The sequence below is a fragment of the Nannospalax galili genome, unplaced genomic scaffold, assembly GCF_000622305.1.
Source record: "Nannospalax galili isolate Female #2095 unplaced genomic scaffold, S.galili_v1.0 scaffold1254, whole genome shotgun sequence".
NCBI classification, from domain to species: domain Eukaryota; kingdom Metazoa; phylum Chordata; class Mammalia; order Rodentia; family Spalacidae; genus Nannospalax; species Nannospalax galili.
In genome coordinates this window covers 507,680-530,074 of record NW_008334550.1, presented here as the reverse complement: position 1 = coordinate 530,074, position 22,395 = coordinate 507,680, and the positions used below count along the sequence as shown (strand labels likewise).

General features: G+C 51.7%; 1 protein-coding gene across 1 annotated transcript in view; it reads left to right on the top strand.

The window, feature by feature from the left end:
• Positions 1-21,501: 21,501 nt before the first annotated feature.
• Ajap1 (adherens junctions associated protein 1) overlaps positions 21,502-22,395 on the top strand; it is a 138,839-nt gene continuing 137,945 nt past the window's right edge. The window contains exon 1 of the mRNA XM_008829373.3: positions 21,502-21,563. Within this exon, the coding sequence (XP_008827595.1) occupies positions 21,544-21,563 (20 nt within the window). The 5' untranslated portion in view covers positions 21,502-21,543. The remainder of the gene's footprint in view (positions 21,564-22,395) is intronic.

Below are 22,395 nucleotides of genomic sequence, written 5' to 3'. Positions count from 1 at the left end.
CAGAATGGGGCCTCGAGTTAGTGTCTCAGCGTGGAGACCAAGCACCCCAGTGGTCTCTGAAATCTGCAGACTTTCTACTGTCAGAGTGGATGTCCAGGGTTCCTGTCCAGGGCCCAGCCTCTAGGTCCCTACAGCACTCTGTGCTGAACAGGACAGCACAAAAGGCTGTCTGAGACAGCGCTGCTTTCTAACCCCAGGTCCTGCAAACACAAGAGAGACTCAAGTTCGCAAACAAGAGCTCAAGGAGTCACGTCTGAGTGAACAAGGTGATAGAAATCAAGAGATTGGTTACCTGTGGTGATGGATCAACAGCAAAGGGATGCACTGCGGCTTTGCAGGAGATAATGAGGTGTTTATTTGGGCCTGGTGTTGTTCACCTGGTGTCTGAGAGGCAGGATTTACGGAGCAGCCACTGACTGAGCTTCTAAACACACACCAGGTAAACAAAGGCAGGTCTCTGCCCACCTGCAGAAGGTGGACCACGCAGAATGTCCACAGTTGAAAACTCCATTTTAGACAAAGTTGATAATGTTAAAATAATCCTCTCACCTGTCATCCAAATCGAGGAGGCTCCTTTAGAGAAAAGGGCCATGTAAAAGAAATAAATATATATCTTCTCATGTATTAATATATACAAAATGCAAATGGTTAGCATATAATATATTCAAACATTAAATATTTAATAACTAGAAACAGAAAAATTCATAACTAGACATTATTTTGACTGTTTTGGTTTTAGAACGTTGATGAGCCCACTAGAATTTTTCTGGAGGGTTTCTTCCCAATAGGCTCTTAACATCATTATTTTTTTTATATAAAATTGCTATGCTTTTCTGAAAAGTTGCTTTTTTTTCCTTTTTGGTTAATAAATTTGAAATGGCCAACACCTTCCAGGGCCTCCTCTCTGTTAGACCGTGACATTTTTAATTGAGACAATTTTCTCTCCACGGGTGCTCAGGTACCTGGTAAGCTCAAAGTAAATTCTCCTCCCTGCTGGGTTTTTGTTGTTTTTTTTTTTTAACACACTGCACACTGAAGTGTGTAGCTATTTCTGCTTTGGCAGACACTGGCTTCTTGCTTCCACCCAGGTACCTTTATGAGCGTGCAGAGCCACGCAAACTCCTTCACGGGACGCAGTTCGCTGAGTAAGTCTTCTGCGTTCCCCGAAGTTTAGACGCAGCAGACCTGTAGGTCCTTTAATCTTCCATTCTGGTCCAAGAGCAATTTAAAAAAAAAACAAACAAATGGGGCTTCACTGCGGGATGCTTCCTGTGAAATTCGATTATATAATTTCAAAATCAAATCTTTTGTGTGAGGACTTCCATTGTTTAACATGTCCTGTCCCTTCCTGTCTTGGATGAAGACATCTCCCATTTGACAAGCTTTGTCTTTAATGGGTGAGGTTTTCTGGAAGCTTTAAAAGCTGGTTTTTCTTGATGTTGTTTTATTTATTGAGTTCCTTGAATTATCTGACACCATTCAAACTGAGACAATTTGTCTATGAGGAGGTTCAGAGGAGGACTCCCAGTCTGACACACAATGGCTCTTTCATGACTCCCAAATCCTAGTATCTTTTTCTGGGGTACTGAGACTGAGTATGCCATGAGGATGCCATGTTGAACAAAAACTTTGTAGAGGTTGGACCTCTGCTTTGTTGGGTAATGTTGACGTCGTTGCTGAGTCGACTCAGTCCTACAGCCCTTTCTTGGAGACACAGCTCTTATGCTGAGACTGTACAGTGTGCACATACATGGCCACTATCCTAATGCCATACCTGGTGAGTGTTTGTAACAGGCTCCACAGAAGGCTAGAGGCTTCATTTGAGACAGAGAAACTCTCAAAGCTCTACTCACTCATGATGGGAACTGAAGGATGTGGGACTGTTCCTCCACGTCTCCTGACTTCCTGTTTGACTTCGTGGGAAGCTTCTCTCCCAGCCTAGCTAGCTGTCTCCTCCTGCCACTGGAACTAACAGGTCCAGAGATCTCACTGGTTCCCCTACTTTTGTCCAGGTACAAATCCTCATCACAGCACCAGAGCGGGTGAGGGTACCCCGGACCTAAGATGGAGCCAAATTCACTGTGAGGACATCAAGAACCTACCAGCCCAGGACAGGCCTGAGCCCAGCCAGGTCTCCCCTAGCTAGCTGTCTCCTCCTGCCACTGGAACTAACAGGTCCAGAGATCTCACTGGTTCCCCTACTTTTGTCCAGGTACAAATCCTCATCACAGCACCAGAGCGGGTGAGGGTACCCCGGACCTAAGATGGAGCCAAATTCGCTGTGAGGACATCAAGAACCCACCAGCCCAGGACAGGCCTGAGCCCAGCCAGGTCTCTGAAGACAGGACCTAGCCTCCTGGTGTGACACCCAGTGGGCAGGGTCTCGATGGCCTCTGTTCCTGGCTGCCTTTTTGGTGTGATTGGAGCCCATGTCCGGCTTTTGCCAAAGAGATTAGGGCAATACAAGAGGGTCTTGTAAACATAAAATCCCTGATAACTTGATTTTGAGATTTGGCGTGGGGGGGGCGTGGCGAGAGGGCCTTGCCTAATTGGAATAATGCCTTTCCTGCATCAGAGACCCTCTTCTGCTAGAGGTAGGAGAAACAGCCACCATGGGGTCTCTGACCACAGGGAACTCAATCCTGTCAACACCCTATGGAGCCCTCCTGATACCTTTATGAAGGCTTTGTGAGACCCACTGAAGGAGTCACAGAACCCCTGATCACAACAGCTCAGAGATGACAAATAGGGGCCACCCGAACCACCAGCTCTGTGGAGGTCTCACATGGAGAGCTTATACCAATGTGGCTTCGTACAATGGGCCCCCAGCTAAATGCACTGCCAGCTGAAAGTCTAAAGCGTGTTGGCATCTCGGCCCCCTCCAACCTCTCCCAGCATCCTTACCTTAGCTGCACAGGGCACAGCAGGGTGCTGTCTGTTAGTCCTGGTGCTGGAGGCTGACCAGATCTGCTGACGCTTCTGTGACAAGAGAGAGGTTCGTGTTGCATGCAGCTAGTCTGGGCAAAGGTCCACCTTCAGCTGTGGGGGATGATGCCCTCGCTGTATATCCCATTCCTACCATTACAGATCAAGAACCTCAAGTTCAACCATCCTGAGTGGGTGCTGTTTGCATGGTTTCCTGTCCTGGAAGGAGCCCGAGGGTCCAGGTACCATGCAAGAGCCCCAGTCTGGGTAAATGGATGGCCCAGACCACCCACCCTCAGACTCTCAAACTCATTTCTCCAAGTCCCCAGGCAGACCAGAGACAGCCATAATTCATTCATTCATCACTCCCCCAGTCAGTCATGGTAAGCATATTTTGTGCATGGCAGGGGTAGAGCCAGGGCAGAGGCAGGAGGATCTCAGATGCAGGTGGAGAGTAGCAGGTGCTCATGTCTGCTGGATCAGGCTGTGACCAAGGCCATTGTGCAGGAAGAATCCAGAGGGCTCTGGGGAAAAGGACAGGCTATCTAGAAAGATGATGACTGGGAAGATTCATCTGCTCCCCAGTGCTCATGAGCATCTCTCATGTGTGTCCCAACTCAGGCCCTAGGTTCAGGTACAGACCCGGATCACATGGGTGCAAAGCTGCCAACATGACCAGAGTGTGGCCTGATCAGAGCTGTTTAGGGTGGCTCCTTTGAGCCCCGTGTGTGACTTACAGGTGAGGTTTCCCGTCTTCCCGTCGATGAGGAGACTGAGGCCCCGTCAGGTACCAAGTTCTCACTTCAGTTTAGAGGAGGAGGGACGTGAGGAAGGAGAAGGGGAAGGCCAAAAGGCCCAGTTGGAGCCTGGTGCTCCCCTTCAGCGTGAGTGGGACTTGACCAGTCTGTTACGTAACACCTGTCCCAGCCGGGGACAGCTGTGGCTATGACTTTGTCCTCTGACCTGACAGGAACAGTCACCCTCTACCATTGATTTCTGCACAGGCTCCATCTGCTCAGCTCTCCACACAGGACACATTTGCATTTTTTAATCTTTGGATTGCACATACAGGCTGAACTCACAGTCAGTCACCACAACTGATTCCCTAACTTCCCTTTGTTTTGAAAAGACTCAAAACCGCAGCCATAAGGATCTAGCAACACAGTACATAAATGGTTCAGTCAGTGGGGCTCTGAAGCCGCCTGGGTCAGAAGCCGAGGGCTGCAGGACAGTAACCCTGGGGCTGGGGTCATTGCTGGGCCCGGTACCAAGGCATATCCCTCCAAGAGGTGTGCTGCCTTTCCACACCTGGGGACGTCCCAAGGCTCGCTAAACTACAAAGTTCAGGGGACTCTGGGCTCCATGCAAGGCCACCTGCTCATCTGAGACCAAGGGCAGGTTTGATAAGTCACTAGAAAGATGTCTGGAGTCCAGTGGCACTGGATCTACAGCTGCAGTTAATTACAGGAAAGGACCTAGAGAAAGGGCGGAAGAAGGGGGAGGCTCTGGGCAGAAGTGGGTAGGCTCTGCTTTCAACTTCCTTCATTCTCTGAGAGTCAGGGTGCTTTGCTCTCCCTGCGTGACCGCGAGCAGACCATTACTAGCCAGGCAAGCAATCTCCCTGCTTTCAACTTCCTTCATTCTCTGAGAGTCAGGGTGCTTTGCTCTCCCTGATGCGTGACCGCGAGCAGACCATTACTAGCCAGGCAAGCAATCTCGGGCTTCAGTGACCAGGGCTACATTCATGCGCCACGCTAGGGACATGACAGATGGTGGGATGATTGGTGGATGGTGGTTGGATGATGGATGAATGGATAGAAGGATGCATGGGATGGATGGGTGGAAAGATGGATGGACTGATGGTATGGAAGGATGGATGGGTGGATGATAGGGTGTGTGAATGAATGAATGAATGCTGGGTGGATAGATATGGATAGATGGATGATGGATTGATAGATGGATGATGGCTAGATGATGGATGGAGGTATAGATGTATATATGGATGGATAGATGATGGATGATGGATGGATGGATGGATGGGTGGATGTAAGGTATATAGATAAATGGATTGATGAGTGAATAGATGATGGATGGAGGTACAGATGTATATATGGATGGATAGATGATGGATGATGGATGGATGGATGAGGGGATGAATGGATGGGTGATGGGTGATAGATGGATGGATTGAACACCAAGGGCTGTTTGCAATCAGATGGTACCCTAAGCTATACAATCTTAGTCTCTCTGACATGGCCAGCCCCTCCTAAGGCTCCATGTGGCAGCCCCTACTCTCAACAGACATCTTCCCTTGGGCTGACAGAGCTCTCCTCCCAGGTGTTGGAATGAGGGCTGACTCCTCCCTGGGCAAGGCCCAGGATTGCCACTGGACCCTCATTAACCAGCTGTTCCTCGCTATAGCAAATACCTGGGTGAGGTCTTAGGAAAGCATAAGCTGACTGAAAGACCTGCAGGTTCTAATCCATGGTGGACTGGCCCCATCATCTTGGGCCAGTGTCAGCACATCATGGTAGAGCCACCCAACAGAACAAAGCTAGTCCCCTAAGATCTTACACTAGGGTGCCCCTCTTAAAGGTTCCATCTTCAACAATAGCACCATACGGTGGGACCAAACCTCTAACTCACAGGTCACTGAGGGACACTTAGTTTGTTTACTCCTAAGGTCAGACCAGATTCCAGGGGCTTGGCACAACCAGAGGATGATCCATGTGGTCCATGATGCAGCTCTGTGTGGACTTCATGGGACTGACCGGTGTTGGAAGACAAAGGCACATGAACCAAGTCAGCGGGTGGAGATGGACATTGTGCTGGTCACCTGGGACCGTGCACCTGCTGCCCTTAGTCCCTGCTGCCTCCTCGTGGGGGAGCCATGCCTTTCGACTTCCATTGTGCCATGCCTGCCCAACGTCACCCACCATCCCATGTGATGGTTAATCTTGATTTCTAACTTGATGGGATTTAGAACCCCCAGGAGACACACTTCTAGGCATGCTTGTGAAGGTATTTACAGAGATATTTAATAGAGGTGGGAAGATCCACCCTGAATGCGAGCAGCTGGTGTCCTAGGCTGAATAAGAGGGAGAAAGTGAGCAGGGCACCAGCAATCATCTCCCTCTGCTTCCTGGCTGCAGGTGCAGTGCGACCAGTGGTGCCAAGTTCCTGCCGCCATGCCCTCCCCCTCCCATGTGATGGTTAATCTTGATTTCTAACTTGATGGGATTTAGAACCCCCAGGAGACACACTTCTAGGCATGCTTGTGAAGGTATTTACAGAGATATTTAATAGAGGTGGGAAGATCCACCCTGAATGCGAGCAGCTGGGGTCCTAGGCTGAATAAGAGGGAGAAAGTGAGCAGGACACCAGCAGTCATCTCCCTCTGCTTCCTGACTGCAGGTGCAGTGCGACCAGTGGTGCCAAGTTCCTGCCGCCGTGCCCTCCCCCTCCCCAGCGATGGACTGAGCATCCAAACCAAGCCAAAGTAAATCCTCCTCCTTAAACTGCTTTTGTCTATATATTTTGTTCCAGACACAAGAACAGTAACATTTCATCTGAGACCACCTCCCTGGGGAGGAGCTTTGCCACCTCCCCTGGTCCCCCTTGAGCCTACACCCCGATTTGATTCATGCATAGGCTTTCTGGAGGAAAGCATTAGTTTGCTCTGGCTGCTGTAACAAAACACCTCCAGACACCTGAGGACTTAACATAACCCAAATCTAATAGGTGGCATCACTAGTGATCAGAAGTCTGAGTACTGAGGTGTGGTTATGGCAGGCTCCTCCCGGAAGAATCTGTTCCTCCACTTTTTCCAGCTTGTCATGGCTGTGTACATCCTGGGGTCATAGCTCATCCTACCCAAGGTCAGCAGTCCAGCAATGTCTTCCAGTCCCTGGCCCCCCCACCCCCCATCTTCATAGCTCCATCTCTGAGCCTCCTGTCTCCTTCTTTAGGAATATTGTGATGATGTTTGATAACCCAGGATGACTTCCACCTCAAGATCCTCATCTCCAAACCACCTTCAGGACTGCAGGGCCATGAGCAGTCCCACCGTGGTGGACTCTGGGACTAGGACGTGGACACCTTTGTTGGCGATGCTTCATCGACCCTTAGGGGATGGCAATCCACAGCATGTCTTTATACCAAATGTGTGCAGTGTCTACAAACCACACACTTGTTGGGTGTCTACCCAGTCAGCCCCCGCCCAGGTCAGTTGACCCCTAAGGGCAGGAGCTTGTTTACCTCTGTGCTCTGAGCTTTGAGTAGGAGTCAGGCACAGAGTGGGGACCTAGTTCCACATGCTGGAACCACAGTGATGAACCCACAGTGCTGGTTGCACGTCTGATGGAGAACATGTATTAGTTACTTTTCTGTTGCTGTTATATGACACCCTGAAAAAATGTGACTTAGGGAAGAAAGGGTTTATTTTGGCTTATGGTTCCAGAGTGATAGAGTCTGTCATGGAGGGGCAGCAGGAGCAGAAAGCTGACTGACTGATCACAGTTTCATCCACGCACAAGAAGTGGTGAAGAGGGAACAGGAAGTAGGGTGGGGCTACATACCTCCAAAGCCCGCCCCCTGTGAGGCACTTCCTCCAGCACTGGTTCACCTTCTGAAGGCTCCATAACCTCTACAAACAGCAGCAGTAAGTGGGGACCAAGAATTTACATACAGGAGTCTACGGTGAGCATTTCTCATTCAACCACAATAGGACGGCTCTAATACAGTAAGCTTGGAACCTGGAGAAGCCTGTAAGCAACCTTCAAAGAAAGGACCCTTGCTCAGAGCATGGAGGTGCAGGGCCCTTCCCACAGATCCTACTGTTCAACCACACATCACCTGCTGGAGCTCTGGATAGAATGGTCAATGGGCTTCAATCCACTAAAGAAAACCAGAGGGGACAGAAGGTAAAGTGGTTAAACCAATGGGGTGTTGGGGGAGGAAGACCTGAGCCCCAGACTGGATTTCATGCTGAATCCAGCTGGACTCTCAGCCTGATGGCATTCAACCTCATCTACCCCCAGAAGCTAAGAAGGTCAGGCCTGGCTAGTATCTTGGATGGGAGACTACATCCAGCTTGGGCAGTTGGATCAAATGACTCAGGAGACACCCTAGGGGTGTCAAGGGTAATCTGATTGTCAAGTGCAATTGATTCTTTGAGGAAGCAGACAGATGGGTCTCATTGGGGACAGGGTTCAAGAGCTGAGAGTTTGAGCAAGTAGAGTCTGTGTCAGGGATGACCTGCTCTAGAGGCTGCAGGACACCAGCCCGCTGGCATTGGGTTGCTTCTTCAGGCTCTGTCCCCACTGAGCTGTGCTCCCATCCAGCTTTCCTGCCACGCTGAGGCCATGCTAGCCGAGCATGTGTGACCCACAGAGAGCAGCACCCCAGGGGTGCCAGGGAGCCCATGGCTGGGAATTGGGGTGCCCTGACCAGGATTTGGGGCTTCCTCACAAAAGGGATGCACAACAGGTGTGGCTGTCAGACTCCTCAGTTTGTATCTGAAGACGGGGGAGCCACCCCGAGACTGTGGCCCCCTCTCGGTCTGGGGAGGTGCTGCCTCTTGCTCGTCATCCTGAATCCCACCCCCAGCAGGGATCTCGGGCGTGGGATGAGGTCTCGAAGTCGTAGGCCTCCTCCACAGCTGAGCCCCAAGGGCAGGTCTTTGGCTGTCCCTCCTTGGGCTCCCTCTTCCTAGAACCTAGCCCCACGATTCCAGGAGAGGGGCTGACCTCCTGAGCTACTGAGCTCTGTCTTCATCTGTTGTTAGGAACCTCCCCACACGGTACGGTCTCCCTTTGCACGGAAAGGTGATCCGAAGGACTTTCCTGTCTCCGGTAGGTCTGACCTCAGGGCAGCAGAATCGTGCAGGGACGCTGTCTGCCAGTAATGGGTCGTGTCTAACCCAGCCAGAGCTACACTGTGACCACAGCTGTGGGCCCCAATGTCCTGGGCAGAAGAAAGCACTGTCCTGGGAGACAGGGCATGTCCTCTTATTCAACAGACTCCAAACAGCTGAAGTGTTTGCAGGAACTGGACAGAATTTACTGAGATTTTTGGTCATTTGCACAAGGCTCAGTGCTTGGCACGGTGCCGGTCATTTCCCTACTTGATGAGTGCCTCGAGGTGTTCACTGGGAAATGAGCTGGATGCTAATTTGAAGGATTAGATTTTTCCCCAAAGAGTGGCCACAGTCAGATACATGTGACTACAAGCATCTCTGTTTATCGGTGCCTCGATGTCTCAATCTAGCATTTCTCCAACCTTAAAACAGGGCAGAATCACGTGGTTTCCAGAGGCCCCACCTACCCTGAGCCAGCAATCTTCCATAGCTTCCTGGACGGCCACTTCTCTCGTTACTCTGTTTGTTTCTGTACAACTGAGTGACCCTCCCCTCCCACAGAGCTGATGTTCAACAATTTTTATTAAATACATCAATTACAAATTCCAGCTAAAAGATGAGTGACACAGAGAACAAAGATCCTGATCCCTTTTGATCCCAGTTGTCAACACCAGCCATAGCCTCAACCCCCTGCCAGTCCGTATCTCCCTCCATGTAACCAACCTGTTCCCTGCCTGTCCATCCCCAAACTCCTGGAATCTCTTGAAGTTAATGTGCAAAATATATCCTGAAGGAGCTCACCCCTTACCACACTCAGCCATACTGAAGGGAGCTGTCCACTCACTGGGATCCAGGGAGGTCCCCAAGTGACCTGGCCTCACCTACAGGACAGAGACCTTTTGTTGGGTGCTATTCAGCTCCTATGGGAACCAGGCTGTGTGCTCTCCCCCAACTGTTTCTGCCCTGTCTCCAAACATCCATGAAAGGGGAGGGTCCCCAAGGAACGTGGTCATTGTTGTGTCCATAGACACCAACTGTCTCCTGGGCCTAGTGCTCTTCTGGTGAGGGGAAGGTCTTCCAGAGGAAACCTGGCCATCAGCAGGGCGATCAGGTGGGAGTCATGCCCGGGAAGAGTGGTACATGACAGCCCCAGGAGGAGGAGGAAGGAACCCATGGTAGTGACAGGGACATGGAGATTCCAGGAAAGGAAGCTGGGGATTTCCCAGGAGAGGCGACACCGGGCTGAGTTCCAAAGGACCCATGCAGACTGATCAGAGGACGTGAGAGCACAGAAGGACTTTCTGAGGAGCCCTGGTGCGTGGAGCCTGGGCTGTCTGTTTTCAGTCAGGGTGTGACCTCAAGGTGCCCTTGTCCCAGTCTTTTGTTATTTTATGTGTATGCTGTATTGCCCGCATGTAGGTAAGTGCACCTGTGTCGTGCGATGCCCTCGGAGGTCAGAAGAGGCTGTCGGATCCCCTGGGACTGGAGTTACCGACAGTTGTTAGCTGCCATGTGATTGCTGGGATTTGAACCAGGGTCTTCTGCAAGAACAACCAGTGTTCTTAACCGCTGAGCCATCTCTCCAACCCCTGTCCCAATCTTTTTAATTTACTGAGGACTTGTAATGCATCAAGCACGATTCATAGGTTGGACCTTTGATGACTGGCACCCTGAAGTGCTGGACACTGTTGCTAATCCCATTTTATGGAAGGGGCAATTGCAGATCAGAAAGGTTAAGTAGCTCGTCCCAGGACACAAGGCTCCTGAGCTTGGTTAGACCTCTGGGCGTATCACAGGTTGAGCCAATCAGGGAGCGGCACAAGTCTGAGTGTGTTCTTCTGGCCCTATCAGGGAGATGATCACATGTTGTTCTCATGCTGCCCAACTAGAGGTGGTTGAAGCCCGTCTCTGCTGTCTCTGACCCCTGACTTGTTAGTTGCTGACCCAGGCTATGCCACTACTACTATTCTCCAGCCCTGACTGGCAGTTGTCTTGCTGGCTCTAATTAGACTACACTCTCTTGGGTCTCACATTTATTTGGTCAGCTTGTAGTTTTCTCCATGGACGTCTTCCATTTTGCCTTACAGAAAGCTAGCTCCTGCCTCACCCACTCCACCCAGCCAGTCTTGAAGCCACACTGGGGGCACAGGAGGCTTCCGGGTGACGGCTGTGCTGGGAGAGAGATCTCTAGACGTCACGTCAGGGGGACTGTCCTTGCGGTGTTTCAGGAAAATGAAGATGACCGTGGAACGTGAAGGAAGGAGCTGAGCATGTGGAACTGAACCAGGTGGGCTCTCCAGCCCACTCCATGGCAGAACTTCCTGACGAGGTACTAGCTCCATCAAGGTCCCCTTGGCTCTGGAGTGAAGGGTATGGCATAGCACGGTGTGGGGACACCTCCAGGGAGAATCATGTGGTCGACAGGAGTGAGAGTAGAGGGGTGACCTGATATCTGTAACCATGTGCTCTCATGAACCAGGATCCTGCTTAGTCCCTTCCCAGGCTGGCTTCTCAATGATTGACTCCAGGCTCCACCACCTCTCACAGCCCCACCAGGGGATCGGGCATCCAGCACATGAACCCTCGAGGGGACAGGCTCAAGCCATGTCTGCGTCATCACAGTGAGGGAGGAATCTCATGGTCCTTCCTGGGGTGCTTTGAGTGACAGGGTATGATGGTTAATCTTGATATCAACTACTGGCTCTGGGAGCAACTAAGAGACAGGGCTCTGGGTGGGTCTGTAAGGATAGTTCCAGGAAGGCTTAACTGGAGGAGAAGACCCTCCCCAAGAGGCCCCTTCCAGCGGCAGCCCATATAGATAGAAGTCTGAGGGAAAGGCGGGGCTGCTGTTACTGCCTGCCTCAGTTCCTTGCCGGTGAGCACGTTGAGTCTGCTGCAGTGCTACCATCACCACCCTTTAACATCGTAACCCAGCTTCTTTGGACTGACACTCTGTGTGTGTGTGTATGTGTGTGTGTGTGTGTGTGTGTGTGTACCTGTGAAATACAGAAGTCAATGCTGGGTGTCCCCCACTATAACCCTCTACCTTATTTTCTGATCCAGGGTCTCTCCCTGAACCTGGAGCTCACTATTTCAGGTAGACTGGCTGGCCAGCGAGTCCATGGAGTTTCCTGTCTCTGCCCTCCGCATCCCCAGTGTTGGGGTTACAGATGGGCACCACTGCAGGCACTGGGGATCTGAACTCAGGTCTTCATGATTATTTGGTAAGGACTTTGCCCACTCACCATCTCCCTGGTCTCCCTGTCAGTTTTCTTAAAGGTGAGGCTCTCCACATCCTGCACATCCTGGAGAAGACCCTGTGTACCCTCCTGGTCTCTAAATTCTCGTGATGAGTTCCTCTGTCCTGGTGGAGGTAGCACCCCCTCCCTGTTCTGTTATCCCACTTGCCTGCATCAGGGATCCAGACCCTACGACTCCCCAGTGATTCAGAGCTGCACGTTTCCCTCGGGGGGTGAGGAGAGCTGGGTGTGAGTGTGTGGGTTCCAGCCCCTGAGAACAGGAGAGAACTTAGAAGGTTGGTGTCAGGCTAGGTCACACGGAAGGCAGCTGGCAGCTGCCGTGTGGAAGATTTCAGTGGATAGTTAGGCATCTCTACCCAAAGCATCTGTGGACTGTGAGTTGTACTCAGAACCAAAGGCCTGTGACAGAACCCAGTGTGCTCAGCTTGCCAAAGTCCACCTGCACTGGGGCCAGCCGCCGTAGATCTCTGTGGCGAGAGGCAAACGTAAGCAGATGCTCCATCACCATCCAAAGTGCTTCTGCCTGCTTCTCTGACACAGCCTCTGCTAATGATGATGGTTATCTGAGTACCCTATGTGGCAAGAGACATCCACAGGGCACCTGCTTTCCACACTCTCCATCGCATTCAGCCATCCATGGGTTGAAAATGTTTGAAAAATAATGTGTGTATAAAACATTTTTGGACTTTTGTCATTATTCTGAGGATGTGACATTATTCTGATGCGATGTGACAACTGTGTGCATTGTAGGAGGAACTCAAAGTCATAGGGAGAGACGTGCTCTGGTTAGATGCAAGCACTGTGCCGTTTTATAAGGGGAGCTGGAGTGCCTGTGGTTCCTGAAGGGGGTCCTGGACCGGGTCACCCATGGGCACCGAGGGACAACTGCATTGTAATCTCTTCCCTCCTGTTCTCAAGACACACAGACGGTGCTCAGTAGGACCGTGCAGCTGGCTACAGATCACACCTGGGAAGTGGGAGGGGCGCCTTCAAGTTATTTCACCCCCAACAACAGCAGCAATAGGAAGAGGACAGCACAGGTGTTCCTTTATAAGTTCCCTTTGGCTTGGCACCAGCATCTCTCTGCTGACCCCCCCATGGTGCAGGGAAGTATCCTCCTGGCCCTCCTGCTCCAAGCCTGTCCTGATTGCTCCCGTTGCTTTATATAGCTTGGAATAAAGAGACTCTGTAAGCTCATCAGGGAAGCTGGGGCCTGATTCAGCTTTGAAACACCTGCTCGGCTCTCGCGGATCCCCGTGGCCTTCTTCAGAGCTGCTGCTAGCCCTGCAACAAAGCCGACCTCCGGGGCCAGGCACCTCCAGCCGTTTCACAGCCCCTGGGGACCTAGCATTTACCTTCTCACTCTGAAATTTCCAGAAACTTGGGAACAAAGGGATAAGGAACTGGGGGGAGGGCTCCCCACCCCCATCATGTTGCTGACAAAAGCCAGGAAAGTGGCGAGGAGGTTGGGAAGAGCCTGAAGCACATGGGAAGTGGATCATGCAGGAAGCTGGTCACACAGGGAGTGAATGACACAGGAAGCAGATCATGCAGGAAGAGGATCATGTGGGCAAACTTGATACGGGCCAGCCCAAGTGGCACATGCCTGTTGTCCCAGCCACTTGGAAGGCTCAGGCACGAGTCAAACATTCAAAGCCAGTCTGAGCCACTTAGTGAGACCAACTCATAAAAGAAATAAAGACTAGAGTAATAGCTAAGTGGTAGAGCTCTTACTTAGCATGTAGATGTGCAAGGCCCCGGATTCAGTCCCCAATACTAGTAACACGCACACGCACACGCACACAGAGCTCATGCCACATTTTCCTCAGTCTTTGACTTTAGTGAAAATATGCATTCAGTCCCCAATACTAGTAACACGCACACGCACACGCACACAGAGCTCATTGGCCTAGGCTTCCCATGCCACATTTTCCTCAGTCTTTGACTTTAGTGAAAATATGTTGAGTAGGTGCAGTTCCCACCAAGAAGGTTTGGAACCTTTGAAAAATGAAGATCAACACTGTAATTCTCTTGCAGGAAAACACAGATCTGCCCTACCAAGTTTAGATTACATTTGGCCAAAGACCACAGGAAATGGAATAAATTATATCTTGAGCTAATCAAACACCTACATATCCTGTCCTATAAGGAACTCTGGGGTTCGTGTGGATATCTATGATGCCTTGGGGTCCAGACCACTCTAGCCTTCTGTTCTGGCATCCTCAGCATGTGACTTTGACCCTTAGACAACAGTTCATGGTGATGATGTGGGCGCTGCACCTCCTGCTTCCCACCTGCATTCTAGGGACGACCCAAAGTTCCACCTGAAATTCTATCAGGCAGCCTCTACTGGAATCCCTTTGACCACAACTTCATACCAGGCAGCCCCAGACACAGTGGAGATTTGAAAATAGAAGCTTTCAGCCAGGCACATTCGTTATACCTGTCGTCACCTCCCCGTCTCCACCACAGGTTTATTGCGAGGGAAGAAGAGATTATGTGTAGTGGGTCAGCTGGCAGCCCATCCCATACTTACTCGGGAGCCACGGGCCACGGAAGCACAAATAGAAGCATTTCAAAGGAGCCCAGCAGCACAGGTGGTATTTGGGTCTGTGTAGGCCTGCAGGGACTGTGGTTTTGTATGTACGAAAACGATCCTCACAACAGTTAGAAGAGAGGGAGAAATCTCTGTCTTGAAACCCTGTAACACATTCAAAGAGAGAGGTGTGGAGTCGGTCTGGACCACCCTCCCCAACTATCCTCCACAGGGCGATTCTGGACCTCAATACGGGATCACATGAACTGTTTATTCCCGACTGATTCCAGAAAGGTCCCCTAAGACCTTGGGTTCCCCTCGTGCATTTGCATGTAGCCACTCAGCCATGTGAAACATTGGGGTGTAGCATCCAACTTTAGCTCCATGCTCTCCAACACCACCTTCAATTGACAGCTTTTTGGCCAAATGCCTTGATGCTGCCAGTCCAGCGACAAGCAAGAGACCACCTGCCTCTGTGGCATCGGCCTCTGGTGTCTACTGCCTTGATGACGAATATTTGAGCACTAGGCTGGACATCTGAATACTAAAATCCCTTGGGTTGTTGGGAAGTTGAGATCTTAAGTATAAAACAAAGCTTCCAGGAGGGCTGAACTTACAGATTGGTGTGAACTTCAGGCCGACTGGGGCAAAACGGCTGTCTGTCTGTCCTGCATGGGGCTGCCTGTAAGTGGCACATCACCCTCCCTTCAATTATGTTCTGGAAACTTCGCCACATGAGAGGACAGAGACTCAGAAAAGGCAGTGCTCAGGGAAGTGGCTTTTCTGCTCAATTACTTGCTGGATTGGCAGAGAACAGCCTAGATGCCAATCGAGGTCCTGCGTGGGAGGAGAGAGCCCAACAATTACTGGCCAAGAAAGAGGCCACAGAAGAGTTCGCTGTTCTTTCGCGTGTTAAGAACAGTTCTTGGCAGAGCCTGAGTTCCAACCAAATTGCAAAACATGATGATGACGATAATGATGATGATGGTGGTGATGATGATGATTATGATTATTGATGACGGTAATGGAGATGAAGATGATGATGGTGACCATGGTGGAGATGATGATGGTGATGGTGATGGATATGATGATGATGATAGTTGGTGGTGATGCTCATGATGGTGGTGATGATAGTGATAACAGTGGTGGAGATGATGATGATTGATGATGGTGATGGAGATGTTGGTGATGATTTTGATGGTTATAATGATGCTGGTGATGATGATAGAGTTGATGGCAATATTCATGGTGATGGCAATGATAGTGATGGAGATGATGATGGTGATGATGATGAACATGGGGATGACGATGATGGTGGTGGTGATGGAGATGAGGATGATGATGATGATGAACATGGGGATGATGATGATGGTGGTGGTGATGGAGATGAGGATGATGATGGTGGTGATGGAGATGAGGATGATGATGGTGACCATGGTGGAGATGATGATAGTTGGTGGTGATGGAGATGAGGATGGTGATGATGATGAACATGGGGATGACGATGATGGTGGTGGTGATGGGGATGAGGATGATGATAGTTGGTGGTGATGGAGATGAGGATGGTGATGATGGTGACCATGGTGGAGATGATGATGGTGGTGGTGATGGAGATGAGGATGATGATGGTGGTGATGGGGATATGATGATGGAGATGGTGACGATGATGGATAGGATGATGATGATGATAGAGATGAAGGTAAAGTTCATGATGTTGGTAATGAAAGTGATGAAGATGATGGTGATGACAGTGATGACGGTAATAACTGGTGGAGGTGTTGTTAATTCACGATAGTGATGGAGATTTTGCTGATGAATGTGATGGTGATGATGATGACAGTGATGCTGGTATGGCAGTGATGGGTATGATGATGACCTTAGAGATGATGGTGATGATGGTGATAACAATGGTAATGATGGTGATGGTGATTGCAGTGGTGATGATGGTGAAAAGGACCATGATGGTTATGGTTATGGTGATGATGGTGATGGTGGTGGTGATGACAAGATGGATGTAGGATGGTTGTGGTGGCGATGACGATACAATGATCATAGTGATGATGGTGTTGACAGTGAAGGTAATGGTGGACGTACTGGTGGTGGTGGTGATGACGGTGCAGATGCTGACTTTTATTGATGGATCACCACTTTCCTCCTCAGGGAGAAGCACATCTAGGAGTCAGAGGTGAACCACTCACTCCACAGCTCAGCATCTGTCTGTGCATGCCAGCAGACAGCCTGACACTCACCCCTTGGGCAAGGGCTGAGGTCTAGTTCAGAATCCTCCCAGCTCTGAGATTACAGGATCTGTGCCCACAGTTGCTGAGGAAGAAACACAAGCTCAGCAGGTTTACAGAGAAACGTAGTCTTCTTCTCACAAACCTGACTGTCAAGTTCGGGGGCCTGGGGATAAGAAGATGCAAATTATCTTCTTGAAGTGTTGGAACTGTTGAGTGTGGAAGGCTGGATGACTGAAGGGTTGCCGTGCCTCCTGTGTGAGGCTCCATGTGAGCCTGCCATTCTGCTCCCCGCTGGCATCAGCTTGGCCATGTGATTTGCCTCAGCCAATGAACCATAAGCAGAAACGATCTTGTGCCTTCCCGGAGGAAGCCTCAGGGCTGTGGTTGGACCCTGTCTTAGCTCCTGATCCTTTGCTCTGTGGGTAGAACAGGAAAGGGCCGCTCCCAGGCTATGTCTTAAATGAAGATATACATCACGAGTGGTGCCATTGGTGGCTGTGACCCTGAGCTGGAACTCACCCTGGCTGAGTTTTGCACTGAGCTCTGGGGGTGTCTGTTGATATAAGGTAATCCAGTCTGATCAGACTGGTATGGTTTCTGAACTGACTCATGAGAGACAGGGGTAGTGCAGGATCAAAGCTGGGGTCACACTCTGTCTCCTCTGCTTGGAAACAGGATTTTAGAACATCACAGGCTGCAACCAGATCCGACCCTCAGCCTAGGCCCAGATACTTGAGAAGCTTCTCTGACTGGGCCATGCTTTTTCCCAGTGGTCTTCTCCACACCTCAGGCTCAGTTACTCCCCTGAGCGCACACTTCCTCCTCTGACTAGAGGAATTGCCAAAGATGAGATGTGCGGCCCCGAAGCAGCATTCTGGCCAACCCCTTTATGCTCTGCTTACGTGTAGCCATGCGTCTGCCCCTCATGTTCCCAGTGATTTGTCCCTTGCCATCCAAATGACTTATCTACAGCCCATCCTAAGAACTGAGCAATGGCCTGCATCCCTTCTGGCCCACCTCTCCAAGGCCCAGGGTGTTCTGGGAAGTTAGGGAGGAAGAGGGGCGTTGCCTCTAGTTCCTTCCCAAGATCGTGTCTGTGTCCCAGCTCCTTAACGACCCTCCCACTTACTGCTGTCCTTTCCTCTGGCTGGCCCACAGGGGAGATGCCTCTACCATTCCACAATGCTTTATCCCAATACTGTGGGATGCCTGGAAGCTTGGTAGAGTTCACAGAGCTGTGACAGGGGGTGGAAACCTTAGATTTGGGTCCTCTTGAAAGTTAGGAAAAGCCCAAGGATTAAAAGCATACTGCAGCTTTCTGAGTTCTCTAGATGAAGCTCCCTGCATCTGCCCAGTCTAGGAACTGGCCCCTTTTCCCCCCAGGGTCAGGCTCCTAACCCTCCCAACCTGGCAGTGCCAGGGAGCTGGCTGCTTCCTAGTGGTGCCCCTTTGCAACGTGGATGGGTCCTCTTTCCTGCATTTTTTCGCATCTAAACCGAAGAGGCAAACCCATCACCCATTGGACCCTGAAAGCTCTGTGGTGAGGGCCATGTTGCTCTCTCCTGGGCCAGGTGAGATTGAGCAGCCCTCTCTCCACGTGCAGTGGGACTCGGGGTAGGGATGGGGACCTCCATCATCTGTTCAGTGCAAGCCCAGGGACCACCTTTCCCCTCTCTGTGTGCAGTATATTGTGTCAGGAAAGGCACTAGCAGCCTAACCTTTTCTCTCTCTGGCCCTGAGCTACAAGCTGGCTGTCTGGTGAGCCCTTTTGCTGGTGGGAGTCTCTTATTTCACTCACCTCTGACAGGCTAGCCTGGCTCCTGCCTGAGCGCAGCAGCAAGCCGCTTCACGCAGACACAGCCAAGATGACGAGGGAGGATTCCAAAGCCCCCAGCGCTGAACCTCCTCCAGGAAGGCAAGGTGACTTTGGTTGTGTGTGTGGGGGGGGGCTAGCGAGGTGGGGAAGGTGGGGGAGACCCCAGTGTGAACACTTTGAGGAAACTTCTAATGATTTTAATCAGCATTGCCCTTCCATTTAAAACCCCAAACTTAGCTACTTAATCAAATGTCATGCTTAAGACACATTTACCTCCTTGGAAGAAAAATGAACAGTGGCAGTTCAATTTGGCTTTGGATGGGTTTTAAAAATAGTCAAGTCTGGGAAGGCCATTAGGTAAATGGCCTCAGAGAGCTTCAAGGAGGACCTCCCGCAGAGCCGCCAGCTTCTTTGTTGAGAAACTAGGAAAGGGAGAGGTGCTGAGAGCAGCCTCCCATGACATGTGGCCATTCCAGGGTAGGATGTCTGCCAGGCGGGAGAGAAGCTGCCAGAACTCAGGAGAGGAGCTGTACTTTGCGCAGAGGGCACCTTGGGAGGGGTCCTGTCTGTGCATGCTGAGGCTGGCAGGCATGTATGTTCAGGTATATGTGAGTGCTTCTGTGTGGACGCACGCATGTGTTTGTTCATCAGTCTGCACAAGTGTGTACGTGCATGTGGACAGATGACATATATGTATATCCATGTGTGAGATCATGTGCATGAGTGCATCAGTCTGTGGACATATGTGGACATATGTGTGGAGGTACATGTGTGTTTGCATCCATGTGCACATGTATGTATGCATGCCGATATATGTACACACATTCATGTGTGACCATGTGTATGCATGCACATACATGCTTGTGAGTGTGCATCTTTGTGCAGGTTTTTGTGTTTGCATCCATATGTATATGTGCATGCATGTTTGAGGGTGTGTAATGCATCTGTGTGCATACATGTGGGTATGTTTTGGTGGCGTGACACAGGCTCCCTCTCCCAAAACATTCTCAAGAAGAGAAAATCCAACCAACTAGCTACTTGAGAACATTGAAGTCTAGAAAGCAGGTCATACACATAATGAAATAGAAGTTTTATTGTTTTTCAGTTTGTAAAAAAAATAGACTATTTTTTATTAAGAGATAAAGAAAAAAACAAGTGACCAAGGAGACCCTCCTGTGGGGGTTTGGATGGGAGTTAGCGTAGGGAAAATCAAGCTTGCAGGCCCAGGTTCTAAGTGGTCACCTCAAGTCCCGGTGGGGCTGAGGTCCCTGTCTCTAGCTGAGATGAAGAGGCTCTGGCCGTGTCTCTGTGGTCTGTCCAATTCTGGCAATTTCTGCCAGTGAACATTTTCATCCTTGCTTACAGAACATGCTTCTCTTTGCAGAAACCAGAGCGGTCTCCAACCTGGGCCCCCAGGATATAACTTGGGTTCTTTAAATATGGATGGGGAAATGTGACGGTGGGTTTGTTAACTCCCCCGAGGTCAGCATTTCCTTGAGTCATGACAGTGGGCGGGAGGCCCCAGTGGCTGGAGGGTACCTGTGGCCAGCAGACAGAAGTCATGGGCGTTTTGTATGCTACTGAGGCTTTAGGTCCCTCAGAGTATTGTGTTTGAACATCTGGGTGCCCAAACCCTAGTTTTACTGACCTCTGCCAATTGCTTATTTAATGTATCAATAAGAATACACTGCATTTCTAGATTACACATTGGTGTGTGCTTCTAGATTGCACATTGGTGTGTGCTGGGGATTGAACCCAGGGCCTCTCCCACACTAAGCACACCCTTTGCCTCTGAGCTGCACCCCAGCCCTGTTCCATTAATCTTTGAAAATGGATTTCCAAAAAATCTTGAGCATTTCAGCGGATGCACTTCCCACATTCTGAGAGGGCAGCGGGTCTTGCCAAGGTTGAAAAAGGGTCCTTAGAAACAGGGTCAGAACCTCACCCCCAGCCGCCTGGCTCCCTAGAAGGAGCTGCCTCCCTGGGGCTCCTCAGGCCACAGAAAGGCGCAGCGTCCCAGCTCCTCCCCTAGGTGGCAGCAGAGGCGGCACCTCCTTCCAGGCTGGAGACTCAGACCTCCCGGCCTCCTTCAACTGCTTTGTGAAATCAGCTCCTTCCAACACCCCAGAACCAGGGCTCTGGGGGAGGACGACCCGGGGAGTGGCCAGGCCAAGTGCTGAGTCACCCCAGTGTCTCAGGACCACTGACCGGCACACAGCTCATAATAGCTGCCTGGCCTGCCGGGCCAACTCATTAAGTCCTAACAAACCCCCATGGGAAGGAATACGTGGAAAGCCTGAGTGTCTGGGGCGTTTCACTATATGACCAGGACCCCAGCCGGTGGCCCGCTGCCTACCCAGGTTTAAGTGCATGCCACCAAGGCTATTCTGCCCCTCGCCACGCTCTTTGGGTCTTGACCAAGGGGTAAGCAGGTCCTCCCAGATCCTGCCTGGGTAGGGTGGGATCCTGAGGCTTGGGCCTGAGGCCCAGGGGTGGAGCGCCTGCCTGGGGCATGGGGAGTCCCACCCCCACGTTCTGGCTGACTCCTCCTCCCACCAAGCACACATCCAGGGAGGCCTCACCCTCTCCGAGGGGAAGGGCCACCTGCTGGTGTCAGGGACTGGGCAGAAGCCACCTCACACAACACTCCGCAGAGTCCAGGCTCGGCCTCGGCCTCTCTCTACCCTCCTGGCCCGGGCTCCCATGTCCAAGCAGGAAGCCTGCTGGGGCTCCTTTCTGAGGCCCTTGACTTTGCACCTGCCTCCCTCATCTGCGCGGAGTTGGAAGTTGGGCTTTGTCCCAACTCCTCCTCAGGGACTCAGCATCTCTGGTCTCTATGGAAGTCTGCCTCTCCATCACTTCTCCCAGAGAAAGGGGACCCTTGAGTGCCCGTCTTTCATTCACCGGTCATGCAAATGCAGGTAACCAGGTAGGCATCTGGAAGTGTTGGATGTGGGGTACGGGTGGGGGGCGACAGGACGCCTGATGGGAGTCTGGGAGACCCAGTTCCCCAACTTTCGGCTCTGACAGAGCAGCTCTTCCATTGAAGAAGGAAGAAAAACGCTGCGCTGTGGACTGTTGGATAATCGGGCAGAAACACGTTCCAACCCGAACGCTGCGACTCGGTCTTCCAGGGCTGAGGCCAGGCACAGGCCGCTGGGAGAAATCCCTGGCCGACGACCCTCTCCAGCCTCCCCCAGCCTTTCGCCTCGCCAGCACCTTGCAGCTCAGGCTGGAGGAAACTTTTCTCGCAGCCCCCTCTCCCTACACGCCGCGAGTCCTCCCTTCAGGAACGTCCCCTCCCCAAATCAGCCCTCAGGATCCGCTGGGCGTACTTAGAACCGGGTCGGAACCTCTAACTGCTTCGCATGCCATCCGGTTACCGTGGCAACACCATCCGGCGGCGCCCGGCGATCCAATCGGAGCCCGCGGCCTCTTTCGAGCCTTTCCCAAGGTGGGGACTGGGACGAGGCCAGGGATGGGGAAGGGGCGCGCCAGGCCCCTGTCGGGTGCGCCGCCAGGCCGGTCACAGTCCCCGGTCCCCCGAGTCCGGCTCCAGCGCGGTGGGCACGCGAGCCAGGGGCGCCCGGCTGGGTAGGGGCTTCGGACTCCAGTCCGAGGGGCGGGGAAGGCGGGTGACGTGAGCCGGGCCAGGCGGGCGGAGTTGGGACCCGCTCGGGGAGGCGGGGGCGAGCGCGCGGAGAGGCAGACGCGCGGAGGGAGGCGGCTGAGCGGCGCGGGCGGCTCTGCGGAGGGCGCGG